Source organism: Microtus oregoni, unplaced genomic scaffold (assembly GCF_018167655.1).
Source record: "Microtus oregoni isolate MIOR12 unplaced genomic scaffold, Mior012 000013F_ref0000133, whole genome shotgun sequence".
NCBI lineage: Eukaryota > Metazoa > Chordata > Mammalia > Rodentia > Cricetidae > Microtus > Microtus oregoni.
In genome coordinates, this window is record NW_024543072.1 from 34621193 (window position 1) to 34641677 (window position 20485).

Below are 20485 nucleotides of genomic sequence, written 5' to 3' on the forward strand. Positions count from 1 at the left end.
ATAAGCTTAGTGATTATCAGATTAATATTGTGGTGGAGCGCTCTAAGAATCTTAAGTCACAAGAAGCTGCAGGGGAGAATTTAAAAGTGATTCTTCTCTCTTGAGGCTAGATAAAAATTAATTCCGTGAAAGCTACGACACCAGCATCCACAAATGACCAAAACTAAGGGTAGAGGAGCTACTCAGTCAGGAAAACATGCTTGCCTAGAATTCTCAAAGCTCTGAACTTGACCAAGAACCCTGTAAACTGGGTACCCCAGTGCATGCCTCTACCCAAAGGGCTCAGTAGGAGAAGGCAGGGGAATCAGGAGTTCAAGGCCATCTGTCGCTGCATGGGGATACCTGAGACTATTTCAAGCAAACAAACCATCAAGCAGATAAACAACACAAGAGAAATTACCAAAAATAAATCACCCAGACATAAAAACCCTGCCAGCCCTCCTTAAAAAGTTTTCAGTCATCTAAACTCACTGTTAGGAACTGACCCATACACAATTTGAATACACAGTTTCAAGTTTCAAAGTGACCTTGAATGACTTATCACTCGGCATTATAGCTATAGAATGTGTTTTCCTTTTCAATATGAAAGGAATAAAAATATCCTTTCCTTACGCTTTCAAATTCTCTTGAAAGTGTACATACATAAATAAAAATGCACAAAAATTGTTTCAGTAAATTGGAAAGAAAGCCTAAAACTTATGTTATTTTGTACTGACACATAATGTCCACTCTCTTCCACTTGATCCTATATTTGAGTTTTATTTACTACAATTTATGACCACGTCCCAGATTGTGAGTAAAAATTAGCAGCTAATGGTTATTCGTCTCAAACTCGGTGAATCACATCTCTCATGTTCCTTCTGACATCTGTTATTTTGGTTTGAAAATGCATGTGGGATGCTCAACCTTCACTTCTCAGGCCACGCTGCATGTTTATGCAATGAACTCGCTTGCTGACACTTGGTGAAAAGATGGGGTGAATTTGGTCTGGTCCATCCTGTCTCTGAAGTTAAACAAAGGAGCAAAGGAGCTTTTTTTTTTTTTTTTTTTTTTTTTAACTCTTAGGGAGTGGCATTCAGAACCAAACCAGAAGACATTTCTCCCTCTGTTTAGTAAAATAGACCTGTCTGGACTTCCTTGTCTGTATATGAGACTAATTCACACAATGGCATTCACACCCGACCCCTGTGAAGGGATTGCCTTTCGTTAGTTCTTCAGACAGTGTGTATGGGGAGAGTAGCTGCTTGGAAGAGATCCAGAATCCCGGGTCTTCTCCCCCATGGTCTATACCTTTCCAAAGTCTCTGAGAGTGAAAATCTCAGTTCGTGAGCATCTTAACCTGAGTCCTGGGTTCTTCAGTGGCATCTCGCCCTCATAACCCCGCCCACTAACAGATTTCTCTTCAAAGAACTCAGAGACACAGCAAAAATCTTCCCTGATGGTTCCCGTTTGTACAGATCTACGTTAATCATCGTGTTTTCACATGAACAACTCCAAATGCCTCTGTTAGCTTTTACAATCATGCAAAGGATCTTGTTCTCCAGAGTCATGAATCTGTTCAAGATTACAATTCCCAGAATCGCTTACTCAGAAAGGTTAGGCTGAAGGTTTCAGAAGTGGAGTTCAAAGCCCCCGAAGAGCACAGTTTGAGTTCCTAATCAACCTCCCAACAGCAACAGGTTCTTCTTTGTGCCTTGGTGGCTTATTTGTCATGTACTGAGATCTGATTCTCATGAAACACAGATGTCCAGGAGAAATTGACGTGAGAAACTCTGTGACGACCCGAAGGTCACAAATCTGTCTTATGTGGTGCCTACACACAGCTCAGGAGATCCAGATGTCCACAGGTGTGCTCTCCTGGTCTAACCTGCAGCTCCCCGCATCTGATGGTTCAGTCCTCTGGTATAGCCTGCTGTTTCCTGCTTCTGATGGCTCTGTCCTCTCCTTGTCTAACCTGCAATGCCCTGCTTCTGATGGTTCTGCCTTTTCTAGTCTAACAAGCTCTATTTGTGCTGGATGTATACAGCATAGAGACAAAGCTTTGCCTTGGCATCTGGAGCAGACTTTTCCCTTAAACAGTAGACGTACAAGGAGACAAAGACAGGAAGTTACAGGTGCCCTGTCCTGCTGTTTCTTAGCAGAGACCTCTCCCATCGCCCAGATCTTTACCAGGTAGAAGGGGCCAGACCCCTAACTGGTGCTGTTTGGTGCTATTATCCAGCAGGGTCTGGCCATGAAAGTGAACCACGTGAATGTCTTGGGAGTCGCCCATGTTCAGCAGGTGGAGCCTCACCCACTCTTGCTCGTACATTATCAGGCCAGGCAGATTGTAGATCATCCCATTAATGGCTGAAAGGAAAGAGAGCTGTAATCAATCAAAAACTTGTATGCACAAGGAGGAGTCGGGTAAGCCACCCACTCCCCACCCTTCTTCCTCATTACTGGGCATTCCTAGGCCTACCCAGGTGTAGAAAGGGCCCTTGGCGGGATCATAGAACCAATGCGAGGCTGAATGAGGACTTCTGAATTTTTAGGCTACTTCACAAACATCTGCAGAAGTGTGGGTTGGCTCTATTTTGGAATGGTTTTTCTCTTTCTCCCCCAGATTTTGTCCCTCTCCTGCTTAAGGCTTTGCCCATTTGCCTTTCACGTTGATTGTATAAATGTCCCCTGGGTGCAGAAAGATGAAAGGGGGCAGATAATGGTAGCCCCTAGGGTGAGAGTAAGTGAACAGTAGCAGTGTGCCATCTTTCCTAGGTGTGGCTCCTCAGCTCACCTCTCAGGTGTGAGTCTAAGATCGCCACACTGTATCTACCTTCCCTTTAGTGAAATCGGTGGATTTTTTGTTTTAGGTGAGGTCTTGGTATATACCCCAGGCCAGCCTGGAACTCTCTCTCTTTAGCTCAAGGTGATCCTGAACTCAGGTCTTGTTGTCTTATCCTTGGGCACAATACCATACCACTGTGTGTGTGTGTCTGTATGTGTCTGTGTTTAAAGCTCCTAATAACCTTAACCACCTTAAAAACATAACGCACATACACACGCACACATGCACACACACACACACACACACAAATTAATGATAAAGTTTGGTGCTATCAAACACTGAACTGGAACAGAAGCGGGGTAAGGAGACTTCAAGGGATTGCTGTAGGATTTCAGAAACCAACCAAAGAAACTTTTGGAGGGGGAGGGGTTGCAATTATTCTGGCACTTGTCGAATCATTTTGAGCACAGGAATGCCTGCCTACATACTTGAGCATCAGCTCTTACCCCCGTGCTTCAGTTTCTGTTCAAGAATTTCATGTCATAAGAGTGAAGGGCAGTGGGAGTGGTCACTACGTCAGCATCGTTCAGGGGCTGCACTAGGATATGGGAGAGAGGACTTTCAACAGAGATGCTCAATGAACGTTCGGTAGATGAGGATGGATAAGAGGACTTGTTCATTCATTCACTATTTCATTTGTATTCTGAGCATGTGCTACCAAAGCCAGGCACTGAGCTAGAGCCTAGAGGACTCCAGAGGTCTGCTTGTCACATACCCCGATAAATACTACACATTGGGATCACTAAATGTCCAAGAATTAGGAATGTGTTTAGGACTGAAGCTATAATAAACATAGCTGGCTTTGGGGGGAAACCAGAAAGCATTTTCTGGAGGATGCTCCTCAAGCAAAGGGCATAATCAAGAGACAGCCCATCTTATTCTTCAGCCTGTGGGGTCTTATTAGGCTGAGGGGGTTCCTAAAGGGGATACTTCCTGCTTATTCAAGCCAACTTCAGGGCTGAAAGGCCTAGAGATGGAAGAGGGAACGGAAGGGAAAGGAAGGGAAGGGAAGAGAAGGACAGAGCAGGGGAGGGCAGGGAAGGGGAGGGGAGGAGAGGGAAAGGAGGGGGAGGGGAGGAAAAGAAAGGGAAGGGAGGGGGAGAGGAGGAAAGGGGAAGAGAGGGAAGGGAGGAGAGGAAAGGGGAAGAGAGGGAAGGGAGGAGAGAAAAGGGGAAGAGAGGGAAGGGAGGAGAGAAAAGGGGAAGAGAGGGAAGGGAGGAGAGGAAAGGGGAAGAGAGGGAAGGGAGGAGAGGAAAGGGGAAGAGAGGGAAGGGAGGGGAAGAAGGAATCTCTGTTTGCAATCTGTCCAACAGCTGTCTGAATCAGCTGTACTCTAACAGAAGTTTTTATATTTGAATTTTAAAAAATCTTTAAAGGTTTTTATAAAAAGCAGATTCTACTACTAGTTGGTGGGCTTTGAGAACAAATGTAAATCATTGTTTTCCTACTTGTGTCTCAAAGTATTTACAGGTGACATTATTGAAAGTCTAGAAGTAAGGCCATGTATATAAGAAGTGTGCCTTGAGCACATCAGCGATAGAGGAAAAATAAATCTACCGAGCCTGGGTGGCTGGCTAGAGGTGCCATCTAATAGCATGCTATAAAAACATCTTGAAGTACATTGTTCATTTATTTGCTATTTATTCTTTCAGACAAGGTCTCAGTGCGTAGTTCAGCCCTCCTACCCCAGCCTTCAGTGCTGTGATTTCAGGCCTGTGCACCTTTCTCCTCCTTCAGTATTCTGACAGACTCGTTGCCAAAAGCACAGGTTCTCACTAATCAGAAACTTCAGAACAATGGCCTTCATTTTCAAACTTCATTTCCAAAACAGGCCTGAGGTGTCTCTCATTTATTTTTAAATTTATTTTCACCTTGTGTGTCACATGTGTATGTGTGTGCACATGTGCTCGGGTGTGCACACACATACACATGTGCACGTGCATACACACACACACACACACACACACACACCTATGGTATTAATGCAGAAGTCAGAGGACACCTTGTGGGAATCTCTTCTTTCCTTCCACCATGCAGGTTTGGGAGATGGCCCTTGGGTTTGGAAGCAAGCCCTCTTACTTTCTGAACTGTCTTACCACTCATGAGTCTTTATTTTCTTCTGATTTCTAACTGTTGTTGTTTTGGCTGGGCACTAAACTCTTTATCCTGCCTTTTTCTAAGCCTGTTTTTTAATTAATTTGCCATTTTACAGGCCACGTTCCTCAAGGGACTTCTGAACAGAGACACTTTCCCCTGTATCATCTCCTAAGGGCAGGCTGTCTTGCCTGTATCCTGTTGCCTGGATGCTTAGCTTCCTAGTTCCTTAAATTCTCATGCCACCTGGTATAGATGCTGCCTGCAGAGGCCAAGAGATGGAGCTGCTATAGCCACTCTGATTTCGGAAGAGACACAGGGATGACCGTTTCTTAGTCTAATTGTTTTAGACTGCAAGAAACAGGGTCATTAGTATCTTACAGAGTAGAGTGATACCGTGCCCATGCCTTTGTATGTTGCCATCTGGAGGACAGTGCCCATTTTCTTGTTGGTTAGTTTTATGTTGTCTGGCAGCAGCCAGTGTATGCTGTCCTGCAGTCCCTCTGTGCTCTTTAGCAGGGTTTCCTATGGGCCAGATCCTCTCTCTAGGATGCTGAAGAGCCAGACTTCATGATGCTGCTGGCTCCTCAAGAACACCTAAGGTCTAATCTTGTGAAGACCTAAAGGCAGGAATCATTGTGACCTTGTGAGGTTTAATCAGAACAGATCAAAGTCTGAGGAAAAATACCGTAAAACTTGTGGGAATTTTTCACTTCTGGAGAATCGGTTCTCCATGACCTTTTGGACTTTTCATAGTACCAACTCTTCTTTTCATCAAAGGCCATGAAGAGCAAGACAAATTCCCTCCTGTCCATAGGCAGATTGCTCTCCTTGTGAAGTGTTCCTTTCCGGCAGATCAGAAGGGGGCCAATCAAACCCGAGTGGATGTCTTTCTCCTGGAAGACAAGACAAGCAAAGTGCAAACGCTCGTCATTCATTGGAATATTCTTATTTTCTCTTCTGACAATTACAGTTCTTACACAGAAAGAAATCTTATCTAAGAGGCTCCAAACTTGAAGATCAGTAATGAATAAGTCTGGGTTGTTATCCTTTATCTGAATAATAACATTAAGAATCGGCAACCAAATGAACACCATTTATTGAGTGTCCATGCTTTATTAAGGGCTTTGCCTGTAGTATCTTATTTAATCCTGACAACAATCCCAACGGCAAGTGGAAATACATTCATTGAACGCATGTCTACTAACCTCCCCACACCCCCTTCCTTCTACCACTCTCTGTTTTGGTTTTGGGAACGGAACTGATTTCCATCTCCAGCCTCTTTCTAATTTTTCCAAAGGCAAGTTCTCACTAAATGGTTCAGCCCATCCTTGAATACACTCCGAACCAATCCCCTAAACCCCTAAACCACTTGTCCAGGGACAAAGGGAATCCCAGCAAACTGTCTAGAAACCTTGGTCTAACAAAGACAGGTATTTGCCCTGTCTTTGAGGGCAAATCTGAAGCCAAGCTGTCCTTTGCCAGGTGGAGGGCTGGAGAGGGCTTTGGGTTTTGCTGGCTGTGAACCTGGGCGGAGTCCTCAGTCATCTGTGTTTGGGAGTCTCACTGTGCAAAGGTCTCTCTCTAAATGTCAAGGGCAAAGAAGACAGTGAGAGGCCAGTGGGTCTGAATGGACGCCAATTTCTTTCTGCCTTTCCTGGGCGCCTAAGGCCAGCCAAGAAGACAGGAGGTGGGCACAGCTTGTCCTGATCGACACAGTTGCTAGTTTGCCCAGAGAAACTAATTGTTCCTACCTTCCTGAATGTGCCTGGATTATTCCTCCAGGAACACCACAGCCTCCTCCCTGTGTCCTTGTTTAACTTAGAACAGAACTGACTTCTTATCGCATTGTTCTTTATTAGCAAAGGCTACACATTAAGTAACAAACTGAATCTCTTCATGGCCTAAGTGGAGCAGGGAAAACATTTCCTAAGTTGATGAAAATGATTGACCAGGTCTGGTCTCTTCCTCAAGAGGGCACCAGATCTCATTACAGATGGTTGTGAGCAACCATGTGGTTGCTGGGAATTGAACTAGGACCTTTGGAAAAGCAGGCAGTGCTCTTAACTGCTGAGCTCCATCTCTCAGGCCCTGACTTAAGACTAAACTACTTTTAAACTGCAAACTAGCATGGTGTTCTGGGAGCACACTCAGACTTATGTAATCCCCAGGATGTCCATTGAATGAACACTTTTTCTGTGCCACATCTAATGAACTGTGTGGAGTATCTCTAGTTATGGCAGCCACACCATGAATGGCAACTCTGTCACATGTCCCATGAAAAGCATGGGAGCCTTTTTTTTTTTTTCAGACCAGGCTGGCCTCACAGAGATCTGCCTGTCGCTCCCTCCCAAGTGCCAGGATCAAAGGTCCGGTCTGTAGGAGATGCAAAAAAAAAAAAAAAAAAAAAAAAAACAAAACCAAAAACCAACCTGTGGCTTTATGATGAGGGTAGAGATCAGAATTCAAAACCTACCACATTCACTGCAGAGTAGTAGGCCCAAGCCCGACAGGCAGAGCCAGCGTTCTCTGGCCCAGAGCGCTCGGTGGCATGCCACACATACGTATAACTGCTGTTGGGCTGGACAGCATTGTCTTCCTGAAACCATTCAGGAGAGTCATCTTCATAAGTCTTTCCCTCAGAGGACTTTTCATAGAAAAGTCCATGGGCATGAAGAGAGTATGGTCTGGATGCTAAATTTTTAAAGCGAACCTAGAAGAAGAAGAAGAAAGAGTGACCCACAAATGTCTTAACATACCAAACCAAAACTGTCAGCACTAAAGGCTGTCACTGGCAGTCATGATATCAGAGCTAAAGTGTACTGGGCGCTTATAACTGCAAATGAATTTTTGCATATTACTTGATTTAATGCAAGACACCCAAAGCAGGGGAGTCAAGCAACCATTGATGAAAGGGCTAAAAGAAGTGTTTCCTCCGTTATCAGAGCAACAGAGAGCCGACCAACACAGACTTCATTGCCTTTCATGACTGATTAATTGGTTTGGTTGTGTCGGAGTTCAAGGCCAGGATCTTGCAGATCACAGACTAAGTGGTTACTCTTCACCCATGGAGCCATCTCCCCACCCCCGTGTGTCTTTTGAAAAGGAACAAATGGTCATTGACAAATTGGCAGATACCCTCACAGGTCAAAGGTTATGTTTCTGGACATAGATGCGGAGCAGTTTTTCTTGTGTTTTGTCTGCTTATTGTTGTTACTGTTTTGTTTTTGTTTGATATATGAGAGTTTAGGAAGGATGGGGAGATAAACTCTGTTATAAACGCAAGTTGTTGTCTGGGAAGTGGATACAGGGTTTTAAAAGCAATCAATGACTAAGGCTGGTAAAATGCTCAAGAAACTGGCTTACTCTTTAAGGGCAGAGAGACATCTTCATTTTCCAGTTTCCTTTCATTTGGTCTCATATTGCCTCTTAAGAAAACGCTGGGATATATTTATAAATTACTACGGTTGCTGTCACCGCTTCTGCCGTGGAACACAGCTGAGTCATTTTCTACGTTAGCTCAACACAGCCTGGCTTCAGCTAGAAATGCCAGTGCTGCCTCTTCCAGATTAAACAACTTTCAGGGTTAAAACGTCTAAGGTCTTTTTTAATCTCAAAAATTGCCAAATAGTCAAGCAGACTCTGGGGGTGGGGAATGGCAGTTATTTGTCAGTTCTGAGAAACAAATCAGCTTTGGTGCTTGTGGTGAATCCCTGGAGACTCAGAGGGCTCGAGGATGGCTTACTTGGATCACGTCATCCACTTCAGCTCTGATAACAGGACCCAGAATCCCAAGATGCTCCTCATATTCCGCCCGAGGATCACGTCTGGTGAAAGTACTGTCCAGGTATTTTCTGAAAACAACTTTCTTGTATGTGGTGTCTCTTGGGATAGCATCAGAGTCTTCACTGTCCATTTCACTGAAGTGATAGCAATAGCATTCATTAAAAAAAAAAAGAAATTAAGGACTGTTGGGGAAATCTGGGAGAGATGGCTCAGCAGTTAGGAGCTCTGGTTGCTCTTGCAGAGGACCTACGTTTGGTTCCCAGCACCCACTGTGGGCAACTCACAACCACTTGTAACCCCAGTTCTAGGGGATATTCTGGCCTTTGAGGATGCCAGGCACACAACACAGTTCATACATACATTCAGGCACTCATACCTACACATAAAATAAAAATAAACAATTGAAAGGAATTAGGAAATAATCTGTTTGGTAACTAGCATAGAATATTTAATAACCACTTCATGTATAAGTTAATGAATATATATAAATGAAAACACAGGTGACTACATTATGTTTTAGTTTCCAGCTCAAATATAACTTCTTAGGTAATACTTCCTAAAATCTCTTGGAGTAGGTCCAGTATAATTTCATTTATTTATTTAGTATATTAATATATCAGTATAATAAATATATGTATGGTATTATTATAGTCTACACAGTAGATTTCTATAATAGTCCTATAGTATTTCTTTTTGGTTTGTTTGTTTTTGTTTTTTGAGACAGGGTTTCTCTGTAGCTTTCTCTGGAACTAGCTATTGTAAACCAGGCTGACCTCAAACTCACAGAGATCCTCCTGTCTCTGCCTCCCGAGTGCTGGGATTATAGGCGTGTGCCACCACCGCCCAGCTTGTCCTATAGTATTTCTACAGGATGTATAACAAATTATGTGAGACCTGAGAGATCTATTAATATCTCGGTCTGCCACTAAGGAGCAGGTCTTATGAGGCCAAGTATTCTGCTCAGCCTGCTCATGATATGTTCTCTAATTCTGTTTTTTCTTTTCGTTTTTCCCTTCCTTCCTTCCTTTCCTTTCTTGTTTCTTTTTCAAGGCAGTGTTTTTCTGTAGTTTTGAAGCCTGACCTGGAACTCACTCTTGTAGACCAGGCTGGCCTCAAACTCACAGAGATCTGCCTGCCTCTGCCTCTCAAGTGCTGGGATTAAAGGCATGCGCCACCATTGCCCAGCTGCATTCTCCAATTCTTAGCATGTTATTTGGCATACAGTAGGCACTTAATATGTTTTTGTCAAGCACATAACTTAATAAACAAATATAATGATAAAATAACAGATATTTTAAAACCAAAGACAGACAACATCATTCAATGGGTAAGTACCAGAGCTGGGACTTTCAGATGATGGTCAGTTGAGTTAGAAGGCCACCCTCATGAAAGGGATCAGATAGATGCATGTCTTTTACCCTGAGTAGCTGTTCTTGGCTTTGATTTTGCTAAAGCATATTATTTATAAGCTTTTAGACACTGGTCTGAGCAAAGATTTTCATGATAAGACTCTCAAAATCAGGTAACAAAACACAAACAGACAGATGGAATTCCATTCATGCAATATCAGACTAAAGTGACATGTTGCAAAGGAAACAGTCAAGAGAATTAAGAAACAGCTTATGTGATTGGAGAACACATATTGTATTAGATACATGCCTATGTATCTGATAAGGAATCAATATCTAAACATATGAGGAACTAAATTACTAGCAAAAATATTGATTAACAGTAGGCAAAGAATGCAATATACATTATTATTAATAATTAATTAGTAAACAAAATAATATGGTAACATAAATTTTTATATATAATATATTTAAATTTTTGATATATTATCAAAAGAAGACTTAGAAATTCCCAACAAGTACATAAAATGCTACTGTTAACGATCAAAAATGAAAATAAAAATTCCAAGGATATCACTTTTAATCGGTTAAAATGGTGATTATAGGAACAGGAGATAAGTGTTAACAAGCACATGGAGAAAAAGAAGCCTTTAAAATAAAAAAAAGTAAATCTAAATGATAACACATTATTAAAAATTGGACAGAGGTTGCTCAAAAAATCAACAATAGAGTTCCAACATACATTGCAGTCTCATTTCTCTCTCTTGCCCTTTCTTTGAGATGGGGTTTCACTGTGTGGCACTAGCTAGCCTAGCAGTTACTACATTATAATCCAGGCTGGTCTTGACCTCCCAGAGATCTGCCCGCTTCTGCCTCCCAAGTGCAGGGATTAAAATGTCTCACCATGCCTGGCTGGAAATCTCATTTTTGGCCACAGAATTGAATGTGAAATTTGTACATTAAAGAAACAGCTGCATTATTACAGGATTATTTATAACAGCCAAATGTATAATCAACCTAAGAGTCTATTAATGAATGAATGAATAAAGAAAATTACACACACACACACACACACACACACACACACACAGGAACACAAGATAGCCTCTATAAAGAAGAAAAAATTGTCATGTTACTAAATGAAAAGAGCCAAGCACAGAAAGACAAAAACTCACGGAAGCAGAGTGGTTACCAGGGACTTTGAGGGAAGCGGACTGAGAAGGTGTTGGTTAAAAGATACAAAATTTCGTTCAGAGAGCAAATGTACCTTCAGGAGACCTACTATACAGCATAGCAACTATAATCAGTCATTGTGTAGTACAGCCTTGACAACTGGCGAGAGTAAGCTCTAAGAGTTCTCTAACAGAAAATAAGTGTATGGTGCATGTGTTCATTAGCTTGGGATACATCCACAGGTATTGAAACCCCTCATATTTGGCAGCATCAATATGCATCAACAGCAAAACAACAACAAAACTTGTGAATGTCATGTGAAATCCTACAGAGCAATAGAAGGAATGGTTAGATTGTTTAATAATGAGGATGTATCTCTGGAGAATTTTGTTTAGTGGTTAAAAAAAAAAGCCAATCCCCTAAGATCACATGTTGCATGACACAGTGGTTATGAAATGACAAAATGGCAGATATAGAGATCTGACTAGTGACCGCAAGGCTAAGGTGAAGTACGGTGGGAGGGAGGTAGATGGGTGGTATGAGGTGCGCGCGCGCGTGTTTGTGTGTGTGTGTGTGTGTGTGTGTGTAGATGGCAATGTTCTCTCTCACGACAGCAGCAACCTCCATACACTTTTTTGTAGTATAGTATACTTTTCTAAGAGACTACCAATAAGGAATATTGTGTAATTTCTCACAAGAGTATGTGATTCCACAATCATCTCAAAATAAAAAGCTTAATAAAAATATAAATCCAACACTTTAGTTCCCACAGATCTTACCAACTAAGCGAGAGGCCAAAAGACATCAAATTCTCTTACAGATTCAATTCTCTCAAGTCGATGAAAATAAGCCCCAAACTCATCCTTCAAACACCTAATAGCTATAATATCTCCAAAGCCATCAACGGAGAAACTTATTCTGCCTTCCCTCCTGTCTTTCTTTCCTGCTGGCCCCATCTAGCCACACACGGAACACATGAGCAGGCAAGACAACTCTGCCAGCTGTAAGAGCCAGCTTCAGGCCTGAGAGGCAAGAGTTTCGAGGAACTGGCTTCCACTCTTTCTACTCTGTGTAAAGACCCTGTCTCCCCAAGGCTCATCTTAGAAATATTCAGATAACTAGTTTATTCCCATGTAGTGATGGGCACTGCATTTAAGTAAGAAACCACAGGGGACAGCATCTTAAAGAAGCATTCTAAAGCAAATGCTAGCCGCTGTATGAACAGTCCGAGGTGGATCAGTCTCAATGCACACCGTGTTCGCGTACTATAATCACACCTTTACGATATGAGTGTGGCAGCCTTGATTAACCACTACAAGCTGCTTATTGCGTACAGTCACCAGATCTATCCCGACGAATCTGCGGTTGACTAATGATTCTTGCCCCCTTCTTCTGTTTTCATCCCAGAACAGGGTGGCTTTCCATCCCTCAGTGACACTTAATTGGAAAGAATATTAAAAATAAAAGAGTAAGTGGATCTCTTAGAAACTGTTGTTAACAAGTAGATGCAAACAGAGATTTCTACATTAAAGTCTGGATTGGAAGCCAACCTCACTTGAGCTGTTTTGGTCAGCAGATAGCTATGCAGAGGGATAGGTGTGTGTTAGGACAAGGAAAGGGGACAGGAGCATGTGTGGTAAGTGGATATGAGAAAGCAGGGGAGACTGATTTAACCACAGCATACCATAGACTTCCTCAGTACTGGTTCTTCTTTGCCTGAGTGTCATCTAAAGTGTAGAGGGCACTAATATTGGAAATGACAAAGGAAATATCACAGGCCCAGTTGACATAGGACACTTAGACAATAGAAAGCACAGTTTGTCCAAAATCACCTCCCAGGAACTGCTGTCGGTGATTTTCATGGCAGTGGTAGGAAAAATGAGAATATGAAGAGAAAAAACTAGCCAAACCTTTGAGAAAATTTTGAATAATCCCAGGATATTTCTTCAGCAGCAATAAAATAGTATTGCTTGTTTCCACGATGGCCACGGAGGTACCATGCTGCAATGGTATCCGGATTTCTGGAGGAGTTGGTATCTGTCCTGGTATCTGTTTTGTAGGGATCATTATAGTTTACATAATAATCTTCAGTATAATCATCATCAATGCTTTCTAGCTCCTCATTTGACATGATTTCAACATCATCTCCATCGACTCTGCTGAGACCTACTACAACAAGAGGATTCCGTTCCGTTGACTTGGAAGTGTTATTGAGTTGGGGCGATGGTGAAGGAGATGGTGTGTGAATGACATCTGGATGGAGAAGAGTCTGGTTCAGTTCTGGAAGAGGTAAAAACTGACCAGATTCTGAAGGGTCGGATGCTCGGCCAGGATCCTCAGAGGCTGTTTCGTGCCTGTGGTTAAGAGGGGGGCTTGTCTGGATGAGGTCTGGAGAGAGGGTCACTTGACTGAGGTCTGGGGATAGGATGATCTCATCAAAATCTGGAGAGAGGGTCAAGAGGCTGAGGTCTGGGGAGAGGGTCATCTGACTGAGGCCTGAAGACTGGGGCATCTGGTCCAAATCCTGGGAAAGGACTGGCTCATCAAATTCTGGAGGGAGAGGCAAGAGGCTAAGATCGTGGGGGAAGGCTTTCTGGTTGTCATCTGGAGAAAAGGGCACCTGGCCCAGGTCTGGGGAGGAGGGCATCTGGTAGTCATCAGGATAAAGGGGCACCTGACCCAGGTCTGGGGAAAAGGTCTTTTGGTTGTCATCTGGAGAAAGGGGCACCTGACCGAGGTCTGGGGAGAAGGTCTTCTGGTTGTCATCTGGAGAAAGGGTCATCTGGCCTAGGTCTGGAGAAATAATTGTCTGATCTAATTCTGGAGAGATGGTAAAGAGGCTTGGGTCTGAGGAGGGACTTGCTTTGCCATCTTCTGAAGACAGAGACTTTTGACTTTGGTCTGGAAAGAAAGATGTTTGACCAATGTCTTCAGGGTAGGATTCATGGCTTAGGTCATAATCAAGCCCCTGGCTGGGCTCTGGAGGAGAGGATCTGTGACTCAGGTCTGTGGTAGAGTGTGTTTGGTCAGGATCCTGGGTAGGAAATATTGGAGACTGTTCCTCTGGGGGCAATGACGGATACACATCTAAAGCAGAGCTCATCTGTCTCGAGCCATGTGGGGGGCCCTGATGATGGTGAGAAAGTGACCTGTCAACACTCGTCGAAGGGGAGGTCTGATTCAGGTCTATGGGAAGAGCTGTTTCATTAGACTTGTGGGGTGACAGCGAGTGATTAAGTCTTTGGTCTAAAAATGTGGTTTGGGCATCTCCTCTTAGTGGGTGAAAGCCTCTTGGAGATAGAAGACTGTGGATTGCCATCTTCTTATCCTTCTTCTTCTTTCGTGTCTTGATGAACTGTCCGTTATTAAAGTTTCTGTTCCCTTTCTCCTGTCTTACTTGTGGAGATTTACGTCTAATTCCAGAAAACATTGGGAGGTCACGTGGCTTTCCTGTTGTTTTTGTAGTGGAGGTGCTATTGTCCCAAGCCCCTGAGATGTTCTGATTCTGAGGGCCATTCTGCAGCTTATCAACAGCCGTGTCTTCACCATTTGCTGGTATTATTTCATAACTACTTTTTTCAGAAGCCAAATACCATGCCCTATCCAAAAAATTGGATGTGTTTGTTTGTTTTAAGAGGAACAAATCAGTAGGAATTTCCTCGCTGGACCTCACTCTGGCATTAGTATTCTTTGGGTTTGAATGCCTCCTAGTTTTTTGGGCTGGTACTTTCATCTGGGGGAACCTATACTTCATCAGGTGGGCTCTTCCTAGCTTGGCTTTGTTATGCTTAGCGTGTCCTTGGCTCCCTGATCCTTTTGCACCAAGGGGAAGTAGGTGAACCACTGTGATGTCTGATTGTGAATCTTCCACATCATGTTCATAATACGAGCTGGAATGGTGTTCTGTGGGAGAGTTGAGAACCGAGTTCTCACCCAAGCCAGTGAGGTCCTCTGGGAGCGTACCAGTCATGGTGGCTCCTGAGCCAGGAAGGGTTTGTTGAGATTCTTTGAGGTTGTTACTGACAATCCCACTAAGGTTTCCTGGAGAAGATTTCGAGTCATTTACTTTGTCTATGCTGGGAAATACAGACTCCGAGCTGTTCTCTAGAGCGAGAGCAGTAAGATTGAACTCATCTTCCTCCTGATTCCATGATGAGTTTCTGAATGATCTAATTCCTAGTGACGAAGCCAATAGATACTGGTAATCCTCATCTTCACTCTCAATGGAAAACTCGTTTTCTAAAGAGTCATGAATTTTCCGAGTTGTCGTGGAATCAGGTGTAGGTACAAAAGGTTCATAAATCTCATACGAGTCTTCATCATCATCATTCCGGATACATTTAACATCCCTAAATCTCAGTCTTAGGTTTTTGTGTCTTGGATTGGAATTCATGGTAGTTAACATCCACGTTCCTTTATAGGAGAGACAGAGAAGGGAAGGTTGAAAGCTCAGGAAAAGTTATAAAAACACCAGAATCTGCTGGGGGAAACAATTTCTAGTGAATTTTAACCATAGGGCCCATGTGTGAGCTATGGACCATGCTAGACTATAAATGGTGAGTTACAGAACTACATTGACATAGAGAGAAAAACCAAGAATAGGGTGTTTAGGAATTTTTTAAAATGTAGCTTGACATTGCTTTGGTATCTATCCACAGGGTTATTGTACTTTTAGGCTAGGGTATTTAACAGAAATTAGCTTTAAACTATTGGTCTATGGAGATTAAGAAGAAAAAGGGACTTTCAGTTTGGATTGTTCAAGAATTGTTGCTTTAGAATACACCAAGAAAAGGGGAAATCAGTGATAAAATGGACCTCAAAAGTCATTACCGTCTGCTTACTTGTACATTTTGTCTGAGGCTTGGAATTTGAGAGATGATGGTGAGGTTGTTTTCCCACAAAGAAAGGGTATTTAGGTATTTCTAGGAAATAACGTATGTGTCATTTTGAAAGTGAGTTACTGAGACACTAAGGATGGCCTGGGACAGGACCAACGCAACCACTTGTTGAGTGCTGGGCACTTGGAGGAGCTTACATCTAGGAGCTGAAACAACTCTGGACAGCGCTCTCAAGCTCTTCTGAGGGAGACTTCAGGCTTAGTGAGGGCCAGTAACACATCTAAAGTTGCAAAACATTGAGCAGGATTTGAACTTGGGTCTTACACAACAATGTTGTCTCTGAGGCAGCCTCCAGGGCTCATCTAATGGTTGCTCACCTGAAGGTGCGGTGGTCTCTGATAAGAAATTGAAAAGTGGGGCTGGGAGACAGTTCAGTTAGCACAAGGACCTGAGTTTGATTCCCAGCATCCACGTAAAAAAAAAAAAAAGTCAGGGCTAGTAGCCCGAGTTTGTAATTCCATCTCTGGGGAAGTGGATATAGGTGGGTCCTTGGGGTCCACTGGACAGTTACAATGGCCTATTTGGCAAATTCCATGCCACTGTTTCATAAAAAGGTCAACGACGCTTGAGGACTGACACCAAAGGCTGCTTTCGTGGCTAATCCCTTTCTGCTGCTTCTTCAGGGTTACATCTGTCTTTCTGCCATTGTATGTCTTTGCTGCCTGGTTATTTCAGAGATGTGCAAATGGAATTGGCATGAAACTGCTTCTACTTAAGCTATTATTTTCCCAACTATAAACCATGAGCAGCAGGGTAAGGCAAGCCCACAACGGTCCTGGAGACACACCAGGAGCTGTGGTCATTGGGATAGCTCAGTAGACCTTTCTCCACCTGAGAGCTGATCAGTTTTCCCTCTAAATACCTAGACTCTTACTCACCAACATTGTCCATCGTGACGGTCACAGATTCACCGCTCATAGGGAACAGGGTCAGTGTGTCCTCGTGCTTCTTCCCGTAGATGAATGAGTGCCCGGTGAAGTGGACGGTCAAAATGTCATCATAAATTCCCACACTGCAGAAGTGCCACTGGACGGTGTCATCAAAGCAGAATCCTAGAGTGGATATGCTCTCAGGCACATAGCCGTTGAGAGCTGAAAGAGTAAAATCTGTCAAATGCCAGGCCTGTACAACACGAGGACCCATAATCACAGCCCAGACAAATACCTCTATACTCATTTGGCTGCATTAAGGCAGCGGTTAGTGAAGGTAAGCTTTGAGGGCTAATGTGTGAGCAGGTCACAGTCAGCTTCCCAAGACATGGCTGATGCTCCTGACTTAGTTGAGAGGGGAAATCAGGATAAAGATAAAGCCTCTCATGCACATCGGTTAAGTATGCATCCATCAAGCAACTATAAAATGTTACTTTATGCTCTGCTGTACTGGATTTAGATTGTCCAAGATGAGCCTACTGGGAAAACAAGTCTATATAGAAGAACTCTATCTTCTTGGGCATCATTCTTGTAAGAATGAATGTCACAAAACAAGGAGCTTACTGAGCACATTTGTTGTTGAGAACTGTTATCTGTAACCTAAGGTTGACCGACGGCTAGTCTAATAGTTTCCATTCAAGCACTGAGTTCATTTATTTTAATTATCTTTAAAGGAACACCACTTTGGGCAACATCTTTATTTACATATGTACTGCACATGGTAATCCAATTAAGATATGATTTATTGGAGGGCACAACCAGTACACCCAGGTCACCACTGTGACCACACTCCTAGTACGTGTGGTGTTTGGTACTAAAAAAAAAAAAAAAAAAAAAAAAAAAAACAAATATAAGTGACTATGTACCAAATATATGTTGAGTTGCTGAAAGTGTGTGTTATTAGTTTCTACATCATTGCAGATGCTTTTCTAAATGGGCCAATACTATGGGCACTGGCTGCAAGAGGCGGTGAGCAGGTATATTCCATTGACATGTACTTTAAGATCAAATACACACTGTACTGCAAAGACAGTCATGAAGCACATCCCATTTATTTGTATTACTTTAAAAATTATATATCTTTACATCATGAAAGCCTATCTCAAAACAACAAAAAAAGATAGTATCTGGAATATGCTGAGCTAAGTAAAGATTATTCTAATGAATTTCACTCATTTCTCTTTACTTTTCAACTTACCAGGAAATTTCATGTAAATGACTCACCTGCAATTTTTGGGCAGCACTGGTCTAGAGCTATAGGTTTAGAGCTTTCACAGAACCTGAGCTGTAGGTCTAGAGCTATCACAGACCCGAGCTGTAGGTTTAGGGCTATCACAGACCCTGAGCTATAGGTCTAGGGCTATCACAGACCCTGAGCTATAGGTCTAGGACTATCAGAGACCCCAGCTATAGCTCTAGAGCTTTCACAGACCCTGAGCTATAGGTCTAGGACTATCAGAGACCCTGAGCTATAGGTGTAGAGCTTTCACAGACCCTGAGCTATAGGTCTAGAGCTTTCACAGACCCTGAGCTATAGGTTTAGAGCTATCACAGACCCTGAGCTATAGGTCTAGGGCTATTACAGACCCTGAGCTATAGGTCTAGAGCTATCACAGACCCGAGCTGTAAGTCTAGAACTATCATAGACCCTGAGCTGTAGGTCTAGAGCTATCACAGACCCTGAGCTATAGGTCTAGAGCTATCACAGACCCGAGCTGTAGGTCTAGAGCTATTACAGACCCTGAGCTATAGGTCTAGAGCTATCACAGACCCGAGCTGTAAGTCTAGAACTATCATAGACCCTGAGCTGTAGGTCTAGAGCTATCACAGACCCTGAGCTATAGGTCTAGAGCTATCACAGACCCGAGCTGTAGGTCTAGAACTATCACAGACCCTGAGCTGTAGGTCTAGAGCTATCACAGACCCTGAGCTATAGGTTTAGAGCTATCACAGACCCTGAGCTGTAGGTCTAGAACTATCACAGACCCGAGCTGTAGGTCTAGAGCTATCACAGACCCGAGCTGTAAGTCTAGAACTATCACAGACCCTGAGCTGTAGGTCTAGAGCTATCACAGACCCTGAGCTATAGGTCTAGAGCTATCACAGACCCGAGCTGTAGGTCTAGAACTATCACAGACCCTGAGCTGTAGGTCTAGAGCTATCACAGACCCTGAGCTATAGGTTTAGAGCTATCACAGACCCTGAGCTGTAGGTCTAGAACTATCACAGACCCTGAGCTGTAGGTCTAGAGCTATCACAGACCCGAGCTGTAAGTCTAGAACTATCACAGACCCCGAGCTGTAGGTCTAGAGCTATCACAGACCCTGAGCTATAGGTCTAGAGCTATCACAGACCCGAGCTGTAGGTCTAGAACTATCACAGACCCTGAGCTGTAGGTCTAGAGCTATCACAGACCCTGAGCTATAGGTTTAGAGCTATCACAGACCCTGAGCTGTAGGTCTAGAACTATCACAGACCCGAGCTGTAGGTCTAGAGCTATCACAAACCCTGAGCTGTAGGTCTAGGGCTATCACAGACCCTGAGCTGTAGATCTAGAACTATAACAGACCCGAGCTGTAGGTCTAGAGCTATCACAGACCCTGAGCTGTAGGTCTAGAACTATCACAGACCCGAGCTGTAATTCTAGGGCTATCAGAGACCCTGAGCTATAGGTCTAGAGCTTTCACAGACCCTGAGCTATAGGTCTAGAGCTTTCACAGACCCTGAGCTATAGGCTTAGAGCTATCACAGACCCTGAGCTATAGGTCTAGAGCTATCACAGACCCTGAGCTATAGGTCTAGAGCTATCACAGACCCGAGCTGTAAGTCTAGAACTATCACAGACCCTGAGCTGTAGGTCTAGAGCTATCACAGACCTGAGCTGTAAGTCTAGAACTATCACAGACCCTGAGCTGTAGGTCTAGAGCTATCACAGACCCTGAGCTATAGGTCTAGAGCTATCACAGACCCGAGCTGTAGGTCTAGAACTATCACAGACCCTGAGCTGTAGGTCTAGAGCTATCACAGACCCTGAGCTATAGGTTTAGAGCTATCACAGACCCTGAGCTGTAGGTCTAGAACTATCACAGACCCGAGCTGTAGGTCTAGAGCTATCACAGACCCTGAGCTGTAGGTCTAGGGCTATCACAGACCCTGAGCTGTAGGTCTAGAACTATAACAGACCCTGAGCTGTAGGTCTAGAGCTATCACAGACCCTGAGCTGTAGGTCTAGGGCTATCACAGACCCTGAGCTGTAGGTCTAGAACTATAACAGACCCTGAGCTGTAGGTCTAGAGCTATCACAGACCCTGAGCTGTAGGTCTAGAGCTATCACAGACCCTGAGCTGTAGGTCTAGGGCTATCACAGACCCTGAGCTGTAGGTCTAGAACTATCATAGACCCGAGCTGTAGGTCTAGAGCTATCACAGA

The 20485-nt window shown here is 43.5% G+C and overlaps 1 protein-coding gene across 1 annotated transcript in view; it reads right to left on the reverse strand.

The window, feature by feature from the left end:
- F5 (coagulation factor V) overlaps positions 1 to 20485 on the reverse strand; it is a 77700-nt gene that overhangs the window by 11145 nt on the left and 46070 nt on the right. Inside the window, exons 12-17 of the mRNA XM_041663108.1 lie at positions 17006 to 17218; positions 13140 to 15642; positions 8667 to 8841; positions 7398 to 7634; positions 5610 to 5817; positions 2170 to 2349 (exon numbers count right to left, since the gene is read on the reverse strand). Of these exons, the coding sequence (XP_041519042.1) occupies positions 2170 to 2349; positions 5610 to 5817; positions 7398 to 7634; positions 8667 to 8841; positions 13140 to 15642; positions 17006 to 17218 (3516 nt within the window). The remainder of the gene's footprint in view (positions 1 to 2169; positions 2350 to 5609; positions 5818 to 7397; positions 7635 to 8666; positions 8842 to 13139; positions 15643 to 17005; positions 17219 to 20485) is intronic.